The 13,883-nt window shown below is 38.9% G+C and overlaps 1 protein-coding gene across 1 annotated transcript in view; it reads left to right on the top strand.

Annotated features, from left to right (window-relative positions):
• The first annotated feature begins 3,044 nt into the window (after positions 1 to 3,044).
• The window catches only part of LOC145986657 (uncharacterized), a 426,247-nt gene continuing 415,408 nt past the window's right edge, over positions 3,045 to 13,883 (top strand). The window contains exon 1 of the mRNA XM_083120936.1: positions 3,045 to 3,828. Within this exon, the coding sequence (XP_082977062.1) occupies positions 3,817 to 3,828 (12 nt within the window). The 5' untranslated portion in view covers positions 3,045 to 3,816. The remainder of the gene's footprint in view (positions 3,829 to 13,883) is intronic.

Consider the following 13,883-nt stretch of genomic DNA (forward strand, 5'->3'; position numbering starts at 1 on the left):
CACGTGACCGCCGGTAAACAAATACATGATTCGCTGTTGTGACACTACGGATGATGACAACGAATATTTTTTTTCGAATCAACACAGATCTTGGCGTCTCTGTTGCAATAGAGAAGTGCGTAGTATGCGTCGCATGCGGATGCGTTGCGAAACATGGATTTTGTGTGTGTGTGTGTGTGTGTGTGTGTGTGTGTGTGTGTGTTGAAAAACGCGCATGTATGCCCGCGCGCGCGTTTGTGAAGGTCGGCAGAAGCACGAAGATGCAAATGGAGAAAGGGGGAAGAAATTGAAAGGGAGAGAGATGACATAGAAGGAGAATGAAAGGTAAAGATAGGGACAGACAAATGCAGAGGATGACGGCAAAGAAACAGACATGCAGATTAAGAAATTGGATAGAAAAAGGGAGAGAAGCGGAAAGAAGACACATAACGAGAGAGGGAGGGAAGAGAGAAGAGAGAGAGAGGAGAGATTGTGAAACACGACAGAAAGAGAAATAAAGGGAAAAAGTAGAGAGAGAGAAATAAATTGTGAAACACGACAGATGGAGAAATAGAGGGGAAAAGTAGAGAGAGAGAAATTGTGAAACACGACAGAAAGAGAAATAAAGGGGAAAAGTGGAGAGAGAGAGAGAGAGAAAGAGAGGCTGTGAACTTGCTAGAAAGAGAAATAACGGGGAAAAGTAGAGAGAGAGAAAGAAATTGTGAGACACGACAGAAAGAGAAATAAAGGGGAAAAGTAGAGAGAGATAGAGAGAGAGAGAGAGAGAGAGAAAATTGTGAAACACTACGGAAAGAGAAATTAAGGGGGAAAGTGGAGAGAGAGAGAGAGAGAGAGACTGAAACACGACAGAAAGAGAAATAAAGGGAAAAAGTAGAGAGAGAGAGAAATTGTGAAACATGACAGAAAGAGAAATAAAGGGAGAAAGTGGAGAGAGAGAGAGAAAGAGAGACTGGGAAACATGACAGAAAGAGAAATAAAGATAAACAAGTGAAGGAAAGAGAATAACACACAGAGACAGAGAGAGAGAGAGAGAGAGAGAGAGAGAGAGAGATTGTGCAAGAAGAAGAGGAAAATACAATAGCAGAGCAGACAAGGGTGAAGAGGGCTCAAAGACAGAGATGTATAGGAATAGAGGGAAACTGAAAGAGAGTGAGAACAAGGCAGAGAGAGGGAATCAGAACACAGAACAGGGAGGAGACAAGAAGAGAGAAGCACACACACACATAGACGGATCTAGAAATATTTTTTTTCTTCTGGGAGGAGCATATAACATATTGTAATCATATCAGAGATCTAACACTGGAGTTGGGTTTGGTGTTTTAAGCCCACTTTATGCACAGTATGGCTAATCGGGACTGGACCTACAGTTTAAAGTGGGATCCGAACCACTTGTGCCTCCACCGGGTGTCGAACCCGGGACCCCTTGATTACAAGGCAAAGACGCTACCACTGCGCCATGGGGGAGGCCCATCTAACACTGGAATGTTCAGATTTTTGTAGATTTTAAACATAGCTTTGATACATAATATTCACATCAGGATACTTACCAGGGTTCGTTATAGACTAACCGGAGCTGGATCTTCAAATAGGGATCCAACAGAACGACTGTACCCACCAGGGAACGAACCTAGGACCCTTTGATTATACGGCGATATCGTTACCGAAGTTTTGTGAAATAGAGGTAGTTGTACGTTACTTGCATTAGCAATAATTACAGGAAGAAAGAGGCGACCCCTTCATGAAGTCACCCGAATGTCAACCTCACTTCCACGTAGTACACTCTGGACTGTATTTTGCAGACTAACGAGGTTCTGGCTTCTAGACCCATGGCAAGTATAATCCTCTGTGGGACTTGTGTCTTGTGATGTCATCATGTCATCTATCCATCCATCCATGGGGAATATTTGACATATTATTAAGTCAACATTATTCACTTAAAGCAACAAACCTTGTATTAGATTTCCGGAATCAACTTATTTGTGTACTAAATCTAATCCCGCTTAATGTGTTTGTGCTAAACTTTGTTTCATTCTTAGATATAGTATAAATGAATAAGCAGGGACTGTACAATTACGCTAATGTTAATTAATAATTCACTGACTGTTATATTTTTAAATATTAACTCATTCAAATAGTCACAACGAATGCGGACTTCAGTTTCAAAAGGAATTTTAATATTAATTCTCTGTGGTTCAGAATGTAACTAAGACAAGCCCCTACATTACATCTTCTATCCTTGAATTTTACTGTGTTTATATTAATTTCATATTTTATGTATATTAGTATATCTTTATATTTTGTTTTGTACGTGGTGGTTCAGATTTGAAATATTGAGTGTAAAGATAATGCGTTGTACATTGAAATATTTGAAATTTTATATTCATTAGGCTATTTTTATACATGATAGTCTGATATTTTATGTTACTATTTTCAATCTAGCTTGTGCTATTATTATAAGTTATTGTTTTAGTAATAATATTTTCTGTTGTGTACATTTACTTTAGGGTTGACATTTACATTTCTACAACTTCAAAAATATTCATGTAATTAAATCATGTGAACTTGCAAACTCAAAGCACTCACCTGTTGTGTTCAAATAAATAAATACTCTGTGATAAGGGTTGCTCGAACATTTTTTGTTCGTTTTAATATAATACTACCAATACTTTTCATAATATTTAACTATTTCTTTTGGGAGGGACATAAAAAGGGAAATGTTTCGAATCTGGTTAATGCATGTCTTCTTTAAATTCAATTGATCATTTGTTTTCATAGTAGCGGTTAACGTCGAGAGACAGAACGGCGACGCATTCCCCAGCACAACAGCCTGAGGACATAGATAGCAGAGCTCCAGGGGAAACAGGTTAGTCCCGTGCCGCCGGCGACATGTGGCAACGCCGCCGCGCAGACCGTTCGGGTGTGGAATTGTGTGTCGGTGCGTTACCATCGCAGGGTGGAGTGGACCGTGCCGTGCCGGGTCCGGCAAAGCGATTCCGCAGCGAGACGGCGCTCGCCTGTGGATTTGGCGTTAGTGTTCCTCTGGACATCGTGCGAACTGCACCGTCGTTGATCGCGCGGTGCGAGTGTTGGAACGATTGTTGTGCGTGCGGACAGAAGCACGACCAGAATACTACGTGAGGATAACACACACATTCCGTCCTTCAACAAGCCTTATCATGGTTGCGATATCAGCTGTACACCCACGATAAACTGCAACTCGTGGTAGAAGGTGCAGACATTTTGTTTACCGGCATTTCACAGCGTTAGTGCCTTCCTCCCCCATAAACAACAGTGCCTTATCGGGATATTTTCCGGGAACTGGAAAACAAACTGTGCACCGAATCACTGGAACCAGAGTTTTTCGTGGGAAAATACAAACCCAAAACACGTGTGTTATGACTCAGGTTGTGTTGTGAGTTTTTGTGAACAAGTTTTTCGGTGAATGTGTCTTTCTGATATTTGCTACAAAATAGCTTTGGTGGTTAATGCCAAGAAAAGGAAATTGATATTGTGCTTTGTTTACGTCACAGGAAAACAGCCCTTTTTCCTTGTACACGTGCCTTACGCTCGACCAAGGGGGCGTGTGTGTATGTCCGGGAATCTTGACACATGTTTCGAAACTTGGAGAGTGAACAGTGACTCCTGACGGATTTGTATGTATTTATTTTCCCAATCAAACTTAAGGATTTAATGGTTATCACGGAACTTCTTGCAATACGTTTGTGAGCGGTGGATTTCGAACACGTCATCACGGAGGAAAAAACACACTATTCTTACATTTTGGAAGGTGGCAAGGCGCCCAATAAAACGAGGTTCATGGTTTTGATGGTGAGTACAACATAATCTTTATTTGTTTTGTACTATTGTGCACATTCAGTGTTTGTGAATGCCCCTCTGAAATCTAGTGTACGATTTCTCATGTATTTTATTATGTCAAATCCTTTACGACGAGATAAGTTTGTCGAAGGGCAAAAATCTTTACCGCGAAAACCATTTAAAGGTGTCATATTTGAACAACTTTGTATTAGCCAGTGAAAAGGAATGTATTCTGTTTTCGTAATATACACCTTGATTGTATAGTGACAGTGCCATTTCCTACTTGCCCTTGCACGAATTTGTACTGCAGATCAAGTTGATGTCATCACAACGTCTAATTTTCGAATAAATGTTATGTTTGAATAACGTTAATCAACAATAAAGACATGAATAGTCAAACGTTTCCGTAAATAAGACTTCTGTGAGCTACACTCTCGTAATTAAATGTCTCGATTCACAGTATTAAGAACGTGGCATACCAGCATAGATAACGTAATCCTGTCACAGGTGTCTGTCTGTTGCAGAGCTTCCCCCACCGTCCTCGAAACTTACGCAACGCAATCTTTGCACCAAACTCAATGTTGTCGTTTTTAATTTAGTGTTAAGATATAAACTGTGTAGGCATATTTTTATCGTTACGTGGTACTTTTACCCATGTCCGTCAAACTGTCTTGTCTTGAAGGGCACTGCATAAAAGCTGAACCAAATTTTTGGAAGTGCTTTCGACATGTAGAGGATCGTGAGCGAAGTTTCATTCTTGTAATCTTACATACTTATTTCTATGGTTTTAAAGTGATCATGGACTTTCTGTGAACGTATTTGAGAAAAAAACTGGTTATTTTCCAGGCACTTTTCAGTGCGTCCGTAATCCTTAGGAAAACATTGACTTGCATCTTCTTGCTTTCTGTAGGATATGCAACGCATTTGCATTTTGCCTGGCATATTGCTACGACCAGTATAATACTGTTTGATTATACAGTATTGTAGAAGAGATTTCATTGGCATTTTGATACATGATTTGGGCCGACTGTTATTTTTTTGTACATTGAGACTTGCTTGTATTACCCTATATGAAAATCATATCGAATAACTGCATTTACAAATTTCACCTATAAATATACCATTATTATTTGTATTATTAAAATGTTAAAGTATTACCTTTACAGTTAATCGAATGTCTGACAAGTACGAAACAAATCAATTCCATGGTGCACTGCACCGAGAAAACCGTATTATTTCGTTTAACCAAGCTCAGGCAGCTGTTGAATTTCTACTTTAGACAGTCAGATGATATATGTTAGTGTCCAGCCAGTAATTTGTAATAATAGCTGTTTATTTTTATTTTTTGTTTTTACTCTGTTTCATCAACTTATTATCTCGTCGTAACTGTTGCTACTTAAAAAGAAGAAAACGATCACGGCAAAAACACATTATTTTTAAAACATAACGTTCATTCTCTGCTGTTTTTGATTGGCTGGACAATTTGTTGATCCAGAATAGAGCAAGACTTTGTTGTAAAATAATCTATTAACATGCAGCACTAGTTGTTATTTGATCGTAAAATAAAAGTATGTACGTTAATTGTACGTGCTGGAATGTTGTATTTCTTCTCAATTACATCCATCACATTAGCACTTACCATTTTAACCGCAACAATAGGTAATATGCAAACGGCTTGCTTACTATTTCGAATATTCCCGACATGATTTTGCGGTGCGATTATTGTCAACGTTTATTACAGTATCTCTAATTAACTGTCCAGGGAAAACCAATTAACCAGTTGTAAATCGTATCCGAAGTATCGAATAATTTTTAATTATATATTGTTACAATAATTCAGAATTACCAGGGGGAATGTTGCTTGTTTACGTCTTTTCTGAGCTTGTTATTCTACCTCGTTAGGTTTACCTAACATTCTCTCAACATCATCTAGTATCAGTTTGTAGCGGAATCCTATCAATTGTAGTCACTATAGAACATTTAAGGTGAAGGTTTCAAATCTGCTTTATAAATGGTATCGAGACATTATTGTATAACGGGACGAGATCTCGAGCAGACCTTGTCGAGACAAAACCGAGAATAAGCCAGGCCTCTGGAAAAATATATGATTTATTTATAAATATGCACATTTGGTGCGTTGACACGCTGTTTTGTATTGTTTATGCTATATATCTCGGGACTTGCCACTCGAGAACGAGACAGCTGTTTACAACTCGAGACCGAGACGCAGCAAAGTCTCATTTCGATACCATTCTTCGACAGGGGTACCGGGTTCGAATCTCTGCATGGGAATGGGTGTTCTTTATGAGTGTCTCCTTCATCATATCATCCTCATTTTCGCGATTAGCCAAAAGAGGCAGAAATGCGAAGTAAAATGAACCAAATCAATCAAGCAATAATACTATTCCTAACTTTTAGAATTTTTCCTTGAGCATTTAGAAGGGACTTAGTTGTAGATTCATTGACTGTTTATACTTTGTGGGTGAAAATGAGCTTAATGTGGCACAGCGAAATTAGTAAAAATGTCCAAATAACTGTGGGTGAAATTCACGCTGGAACTTTTTTTTGGGGGGGGGGTTACACATGTATTTTCGCAGGATTTAATATATCACGGTGTCGTTAGAAACTAGATATATTTTTTAAAAATATCGTTGCCCAAACAGGTCACTCGGAACCTTGAAGATTACTAACTTCGCGATTTATCTTGTTCTGTACACAGGTTCGGGGTCTGGTGGCGGCCGGTATAGCGATCGAAAATATTTGGATGACCTCTAACAAGGCCATTCTTTGGTTTTCTGAAAAATTAATTAAGCAAATAATTATTGCATATACGTACGTTAACTTGCGTTGAATTATCCATTCCAAGCCTTATCAGAGAAAACATCTCCAGAACCTGTATTGTGCAAATTTGTATTCTCATACATCCGTCACAAGAATCTTCGCTAATACAAAAAGGGCCTGACGGACCCACCTATATGTAGCACACCTTACTACTGATTCTATACCGATAGTAATATTAGTGTAAGTTTTGAGATTTACAAGCAGAAAACTTTGAAAATGACGTATTTACTAAATGCTAATTGGGGTCACTAATTTCGAAGATTGGAGAGGATAATGTTACACACAAAACATGTGTATAGAATTCTCTAAGCGCCGCGCCTACGACGAAAGTTTACACCACGTGCTGAAGCTAGGGACGAAACGCGCAAGCGATGGAGACAAAGATAGTTCTGGTCTCCAAACAGGCTAAGAAGCTGAGCGAGTAGATAAGAGATAATCCAGGTGACTTGCATTGTAAACAGAATTCCAAGGGGGCTTTATCGTCGCCATTATGATGGAGGAAAAATCCTTATGAATGTCGCCAAGATTCTGCCTTGGCTACAAGGGCTGTGCTTGTTTAAGCTACAATTTAATTATTTATGAATGTAGACGTTTATTGTCGGTGTGATAAACTTAGTTTATTTCTACATTCTTTCTGTTTCTCCTCCTTTTTCTCATTTGTAAATTTCTCTACCTTCTTGCTTTATGTTGTTTTTCTTTTTTCTGTTTACTGTTTCTCTTCATTCTTGTGTTTCGTTCAATTTCTCTTCCTTCTTCTCTCTTTACAATTCTCTACCTTCTTGACCCTCTAATTCTCTTCCTATTTCTATTTCACTTCCTTCATGCCTCTAATTCTCTTTCATCTTTCTACTTCTCTTCCTTTTTGTCTTTGTATTTATCTTCCATCATGACTAATTCTCTTCCTTCCTTCCTCGTTCTTCTTTCCTTCTTTTAATTCACTTCCTTCATGTCTCTTTATTCTCTTCCTTCTTGTCTTTCTGTTTCTCTTCTTTCATGTTTCTAACTCTCTTCCTTCTTGTTTCTCTACTTTTTCCTCTTTCTTCTTTTCTCTCTGTAATTCTCTTCCTTCTTGTCTGTCTTTCTAATTCTCTTCTATCTTCTTTCTTTCTATTCTAATTCCTTCTTGCCTCTATCAAATTCTCGAGCTTTCTTCTTTTTTTTTCCTATTTCTCGTCCTTCATATATTTCTATCGGTTTCTTTATTTCTCTCTGTGTCCCTTTGCCTGTGTGTAATGCTAATTCTATTGTTGATTTCTTTTCCTTCTTGTCTTTCTATTTCTCGTCCTTCTTATATTCCTATCGCGTCTTTCTCTTTTTATCCCTCTGCATGTGTGTAATACTAAATATATTGTAAATGATTCGAAAGTTTCTCTTGGATCTATTTCGCTGTATAAAAAATCAACGATTTCTGTCAAGAAATAGGTGGGCACTGTGGGCCAAAGCCCACCTTCGACCACCCATGGAGACGCCAGAGGTGTGGGTCGAATTCAAAATGTTAAGAAGAAAATAACTATTGTTGCTAGATATAAGGTGGTGTTTCAGCAACACATGTGGTATTGAACTTGTAGCAAATTTTTGGTAGGCTTAGTAGAATGGGCGTGGTACTATCATTGTCTTCAAGTGTTAATCCCCTGTTGAAACTCCACGACTCCTCTATTTCGACCTTGCACGTGACCAGCATTTGTACTCATGAACGTTGTCAGGAATTTTAGTGGAAATGGTCAGATTGTGTTGACATAGATTTGAAATAATAATAATGAATCCAGTAATAACTATTATTTTTTGGAGTTGAAAGATAATCAAAATCATAGTAAAAGATAGGAGAGAGAGTATTATGTTTAGAGTGAGATGCAAAAGTCATCAAGCAAATTGTCCAGCACCATGTTTATTATCTTATTATCTTTGTTGTACGCAACATGAATTGAAACTAAGCACCAGACAAGTTTCTAACAACCTCTGTGCTACCATACGTAAAAATACAGTTCTCAAAAACACGTAGGATGCCGGAGAAATGTTAATGAAAATGGTCATGGACATTTTACCGAGTAATACTTGTGCATCCCACTGTACATAAAATTTAACTTCTGTGAAGTGATAAAATGCAGGAAGAAATGTATGTAACAAATTTTGGGGCCTCGCATATATAAAATGCAACAATATGTACGAATTACATTTTCTTCAATGGTTTAGTATTGAACATAACTGATCCTTCACCGATGTACAGTCAGTAATAAATGTGCATGCAGCCAATCAGCTTGTTATCGTTTCCATAAAGTCTCCACTGGCTCAGTGTGCTCTGCCGGTACCTTCTTAGATCAAGGCCTCTACAATCTTCCTTTCCTTACATGTGACGTCATCATTGGTAGGTTATGAATTTCAACACAATAACAGAATCGCAGTCACACAATCTTACCGTATTTTATCCACACACACATACACTACGAATCCTTTCGTTCAAACTGTCAGTTTTCAGCCTGTTAACACAAATTTGCAACTGTGATGTTGATATCGTGACCTACCAATGATGATGTTAAATGTAAGCAAAGAATCTGTGCACAGGCCTTTTTACAAGAAGGCATCGGCTGTGCGAGAGTCTTGTCATAATTCGCGTTGATGTATAGCTCACCTCCAAGCATGCTTTCCCGCTTTTTATTTCTATCCTTCCGGTTTCAGAAGAACCTCGAGGCTTTCTCCATGAGGGTGGAATCTTCACGACCTGATGACATCTTATGTTTGCTCCTATCTCGTTGAATTGCTCTGATGGCTCAAGTTATTTCATATACCCTCTTCATCTTCTCCCTGCTTCCAGCTAAGTCGTGATAAGTTCATCATGTTGTCCGGAAAAAAAAAGAACTGGTCTTGTTTCTTGTTTAGTGGAATTTCACTACTCACCTGATCGTCTTGCTCAGCCCGTTGTGCTGAGTTCCCACACGTGTCTGGTCCTGTTTCTTACGTCCAGTTGGGCGACACTCTGATTATCCAAGTTGATCAAGCAATGTTTGAATTTTATCCAAGTTGGATCAAGCAGGGTTTGATTTTTATCCGTGTTAGATCAATCAGGGTTTGATTTGCATTCGAGTTGGATCAGACAGTGTTTGATTTTATAGTTGGATCTAACAATATTTGATTTTCATCCGAGTTGGATCAAGCAGTGTTTGATTTTCATCCGAGTTCGAACAGACAGTGTTTGATTTGCATTCGACTTGGATCAAGCAATGTTTGATTTTCATCCGAGTTGGATCAAGCAGTGTTTGATTTTCATCCCAGTTGGATGAATCTTTGGTTTAATGGTTTACAAGCATGGTGGTATATGAAAAGGGGGTTGGGCAACGCCCCGCTCATTTTAGTGCTTTCCCACATCTCCTTCGGTTAGAACAGCGCACTACGTCACCAGGGGTGCCGGGTTCGAATCCCAGCATGGACATGGCTTCTTTGTGAGTGTCCCTTCTTCAATTCCATCATATCATCCTCAACGTCGCGGTTAGCCAGTAGTGGCAGAAAAGCGACGTTGAATAAAAAAAATCAAATCAAACCAATCTCTACTTCAGGGGCAGTTACCGGAATTTCCCCAGTGGAATTTTTTTCAAATAACACGTTGGTTACAGGTAACTTTTTACGGGGTACACTGTTCACGGATGACTTCCCCATGGTACATCGTTCACGAGGGCCTCCTCGATGGCGTAGTGGTAACGTCCTCGACTTGTAATCAAAGGGTCCCCGGTTCAACACCCGGTGGAGACACATAGTGGTTCGGACCCCACCTTAAACTGTATGTCCAGTCTCAATTAGCCTATCTGTGCATAACGTGGACTTAAAAACAAGCTCATATACATCGTTCGCACGTAACGTTTCAAGGAGAACATTTTCACAGGTAACATTTATACTCTACACGAGTATAAAAGCAGCATATAACTTTCCAATGGGTTTATCGTTGATGGGTAACTTTTTCCACGGGGACAAGGGCAAGACGTACTTCACTCCTTACGACATGTCGCTCAAAAATACTCACAATTACAACCCCAGAGTTGCACGCCACTGATCCGTAAGGTGCTAGGTTAGCTAGTAACAAAACCAGGAAGGGAAGGACAAGCGTTGGAAGCAGCGACATTGCATTCCGCAGCGTTTCATGATTGTTCGAAGCGGAATATGGTTGTTAAGCGTTTGATATCCGCCCTGCTGCTTATCAGTTCCACGTTTATGGCGCTCCACAAGGTTAAGCGCCGTGGCCTTAGCTGGATTGTGCATGTGGGTGGGGGCGCTCGTGCATGTGTGCGACTCTCTCGACTTTGATTAATCAATGTTTACGGTCGCTGAGAATCCATGCTGCTTCTGCCTGTAGATTGTGGTAGTCACAGCTTGTAGAGTACTTACTTCCTGAAATGTTTACTGATACCTGATTTCCGTAGTCGCCTTGTAATCAACGGGTCTCGGATTCGATGCCGAGAGGAGGCACATAGTAGTTCGAATCCCAGTTTAAACTGTAGGTCCAGTCCTCATTAGTCTATCTATGCTTCAGTGGGCTTCAGACTGCAGTTGTTTTTGTTTGAAATTTAAGAATAGAACAGTGGTTTCGTTTGAAATCTAAAAATAGAACAGTGGTTTCGTTTGAAATTTAAGAATAGAACAGTGGTTTCGTTTGAAATTTAAAAATAGAACAGTGGTTTCGTTTGAAATTTAAAAATAGAACAGCGGTTTCGTTTGAAATTTAAAAATAGAACAGTGGTTTCGTTTGAAATTAAAGAATAAAACAGTGGTTTCGTTTGAAATTTAAAAATAGAACAGTGGTTTCCTTTGAAATTTAAAAATAGAACAGTGGTTTCCTTTGAAATTTAAAAATAGAACAGTGGTTTCCTTTGAAATTTAAAAATAGAACAGTGGTTTCGTTTGAAATTTAAAAATAGAACAGTGGTTTCGATTGAAATTCAAGAATAGAACAATGGTTTCGTTTGAAATTTAAAAATAGAACAGTGGTTTTGTTTGAAATTTAAAGATAGAACAGTGATTTTGTTTGAAATTTAAAGATAGAACAGTGGTTTCGTTTGAAATTTAAAGATAGAACAGTGGTTTTGTTTGAAATCTCAAAAATACAAATGATTTCCATTAGAAATGTAATGTGTTTGTTCCTATCTTTCGGAAATTGAAGTTATATTTCTATGTGAATGCAGTGACGGGCCTGGGGCATGCTGTATGGTGTTTGACCCACCTTCCCTTAAAAGGTCAGATATATGAAGAGGTGGTAAAACACAGCGGAGACTACTTTTTTGACTTATTCCAGGCTGCGACTTCTCAACCGTCCCTGCTTGGGGAAGGGAAATTGAACCTTTCCCCTTAACCAGGCAGAGAAAATATTAGAGAACTCTGAGAAATTGTAGAAGAGACATAGAGGCATTAAATATGACGGGAGGAACATGGCGTCGCAGTAGTCGCTCTCAACAGCGCTGTCAAATGGCTAATTGTCATGCGAAGGGCGCCGTCTGCATTGAAAGTGGGTCAGACGCGCAGATTCACTAACTCAGAGTGGACATCTTTTCCCCCGGTTAAGATCTCATTTGCATAATAGAAGGTGGCGACAGGAGCGTCATGGGAATTTGCCCCCAGCAGCTCCTCTTGCACTTTCTTCTTCAACCTGCAATTTTCAACCTGTTGATTCTCACAGTCGGAGCGGACCTTTTTCCTTCCCTTGGCTCATCAACTCAACGATTGCAGGAAGAGTTAGATGTGACGGCGAAGGGCAAGTGCTTTCTGGTGCGCCTCGTGAGAATTGGTTCGCACAATGTTCCTTTCATGTTTCACCCGCGAGTGTGGTGGCAGGATGTTTCTTTCGTGCGTTCCGTTGGTTACGGGTTCGATTCTGTGTTTGGACCAAGACTATATGGTCGTAATTTAAGAATGCAAGTCCGGCAAGATGATGTACTCATGCGCATTGGCTAGCCATGTCCTGAAATTTAAGAATAGAACAGATATTTATTTTAAAATGAAAGAAAAACGTTTTAGGTTTAGAACAGCCATTTAGTTTAAAATCAAAGAAGAAGAAAAAACAGTGGTTTTGTCTGCATTCAAAGAATAGAACTAATTTAGTTTAATATCAAAGAAAAAAACAATGATTTCGTCTGAACTGTAATAGCAAAACTGTGATTTACTTTAAAATGAAAGAGTAAAACAATTGTTTGCAATGAAATCTAAGAACAGAACAGTTTCATCTAGAATCTAGGAATAGAACAGTTATTTACTTTAAAATCAAATAATAAAACAGCGTTTTTTTAAAATTTGGTTTTAAAATTTTTTGTGCGTCGGCACAGGCTATTTTGCACCCGTCACATTATATGGGGTCAAGCCCCTTACCGTTACAAATAACAACTCTAACGTTGCATAACTAAAAATCTTGAAATATTCTGACTTCCGTTAAAAGCTGAGGCTGTAATCAGGCACGCAGCACACATAAGGACAAAAAAACAGGACAACACACAGAATTATACTGGCCATAGGGCCAGTTGCCAGAGCCTCGTTTGTCTGCAAGAAGTGAAGTGAGGTTGACAATTGGGTGTCTACGTGGAAGGTCACCCCGTCGTACCCCCCAATAAAACAGTGGTTTCTTCTGAAATATAAGAATAAGAACAGTGAATTAGTTTCAAATCAAGGAAGAAAGGAGTTTTGTGCGAGATCTAAAAGTAGAACAGGGATTTAGTTCTAAATCAAAGAGTAGAACAGTGGATTTGTTTGAAACATAGAAATAGTACAGTAGCTTCGTTTTGAACGTCGAAAATACAACAATGAGTTTCATTAGAAACTTTAGAAAAATGAACATGGTTTGAATTCATATCTTCTTATACACGCTTCTGAGCAAATCGAGAAATGAGCAAACGGTTACTTCCAGAAAAAAAAAAGAAAGACTAGCACCTCACCTTACTTTTGTTTTAGAATGTAGAAACATGTCCAACCCAACAAACAAGATCAGTGCCGACCTTGAATAATAAGATTTCTCAGCGGTGGTTTTGACTTAAATCATTCTCAACATTAAGTACTTACATGTTCGATAATGATGGTGAACAAGGATATTCGTAATTGCAAATACCTATACTGCATTAGCATGCTGATTTCACACCACGTGCTAATTGGACTGAATTAGTCTGTGCTGCGTGTCAAATTTTATATGCGAGGAGCTGCACTACCTGTTCTCACACACCCGTAGGCTTGTCAAGATTCAGTTCACCCTTTTCTTTTTTGTG

Source organism: Lepisma saccharinum, chromosome 4 (assembly GCF_977018435.1).
Source record: "Lepisma saccharinum chromosome 4, izLepSacc3.1, whole genome shotgun sequence".
NCBI lineage: Eukaryota > Metazoa > Arthropoda > Insecta > Zygentoma > Lepismatidae > Lepisma > Lepisma saccharinum.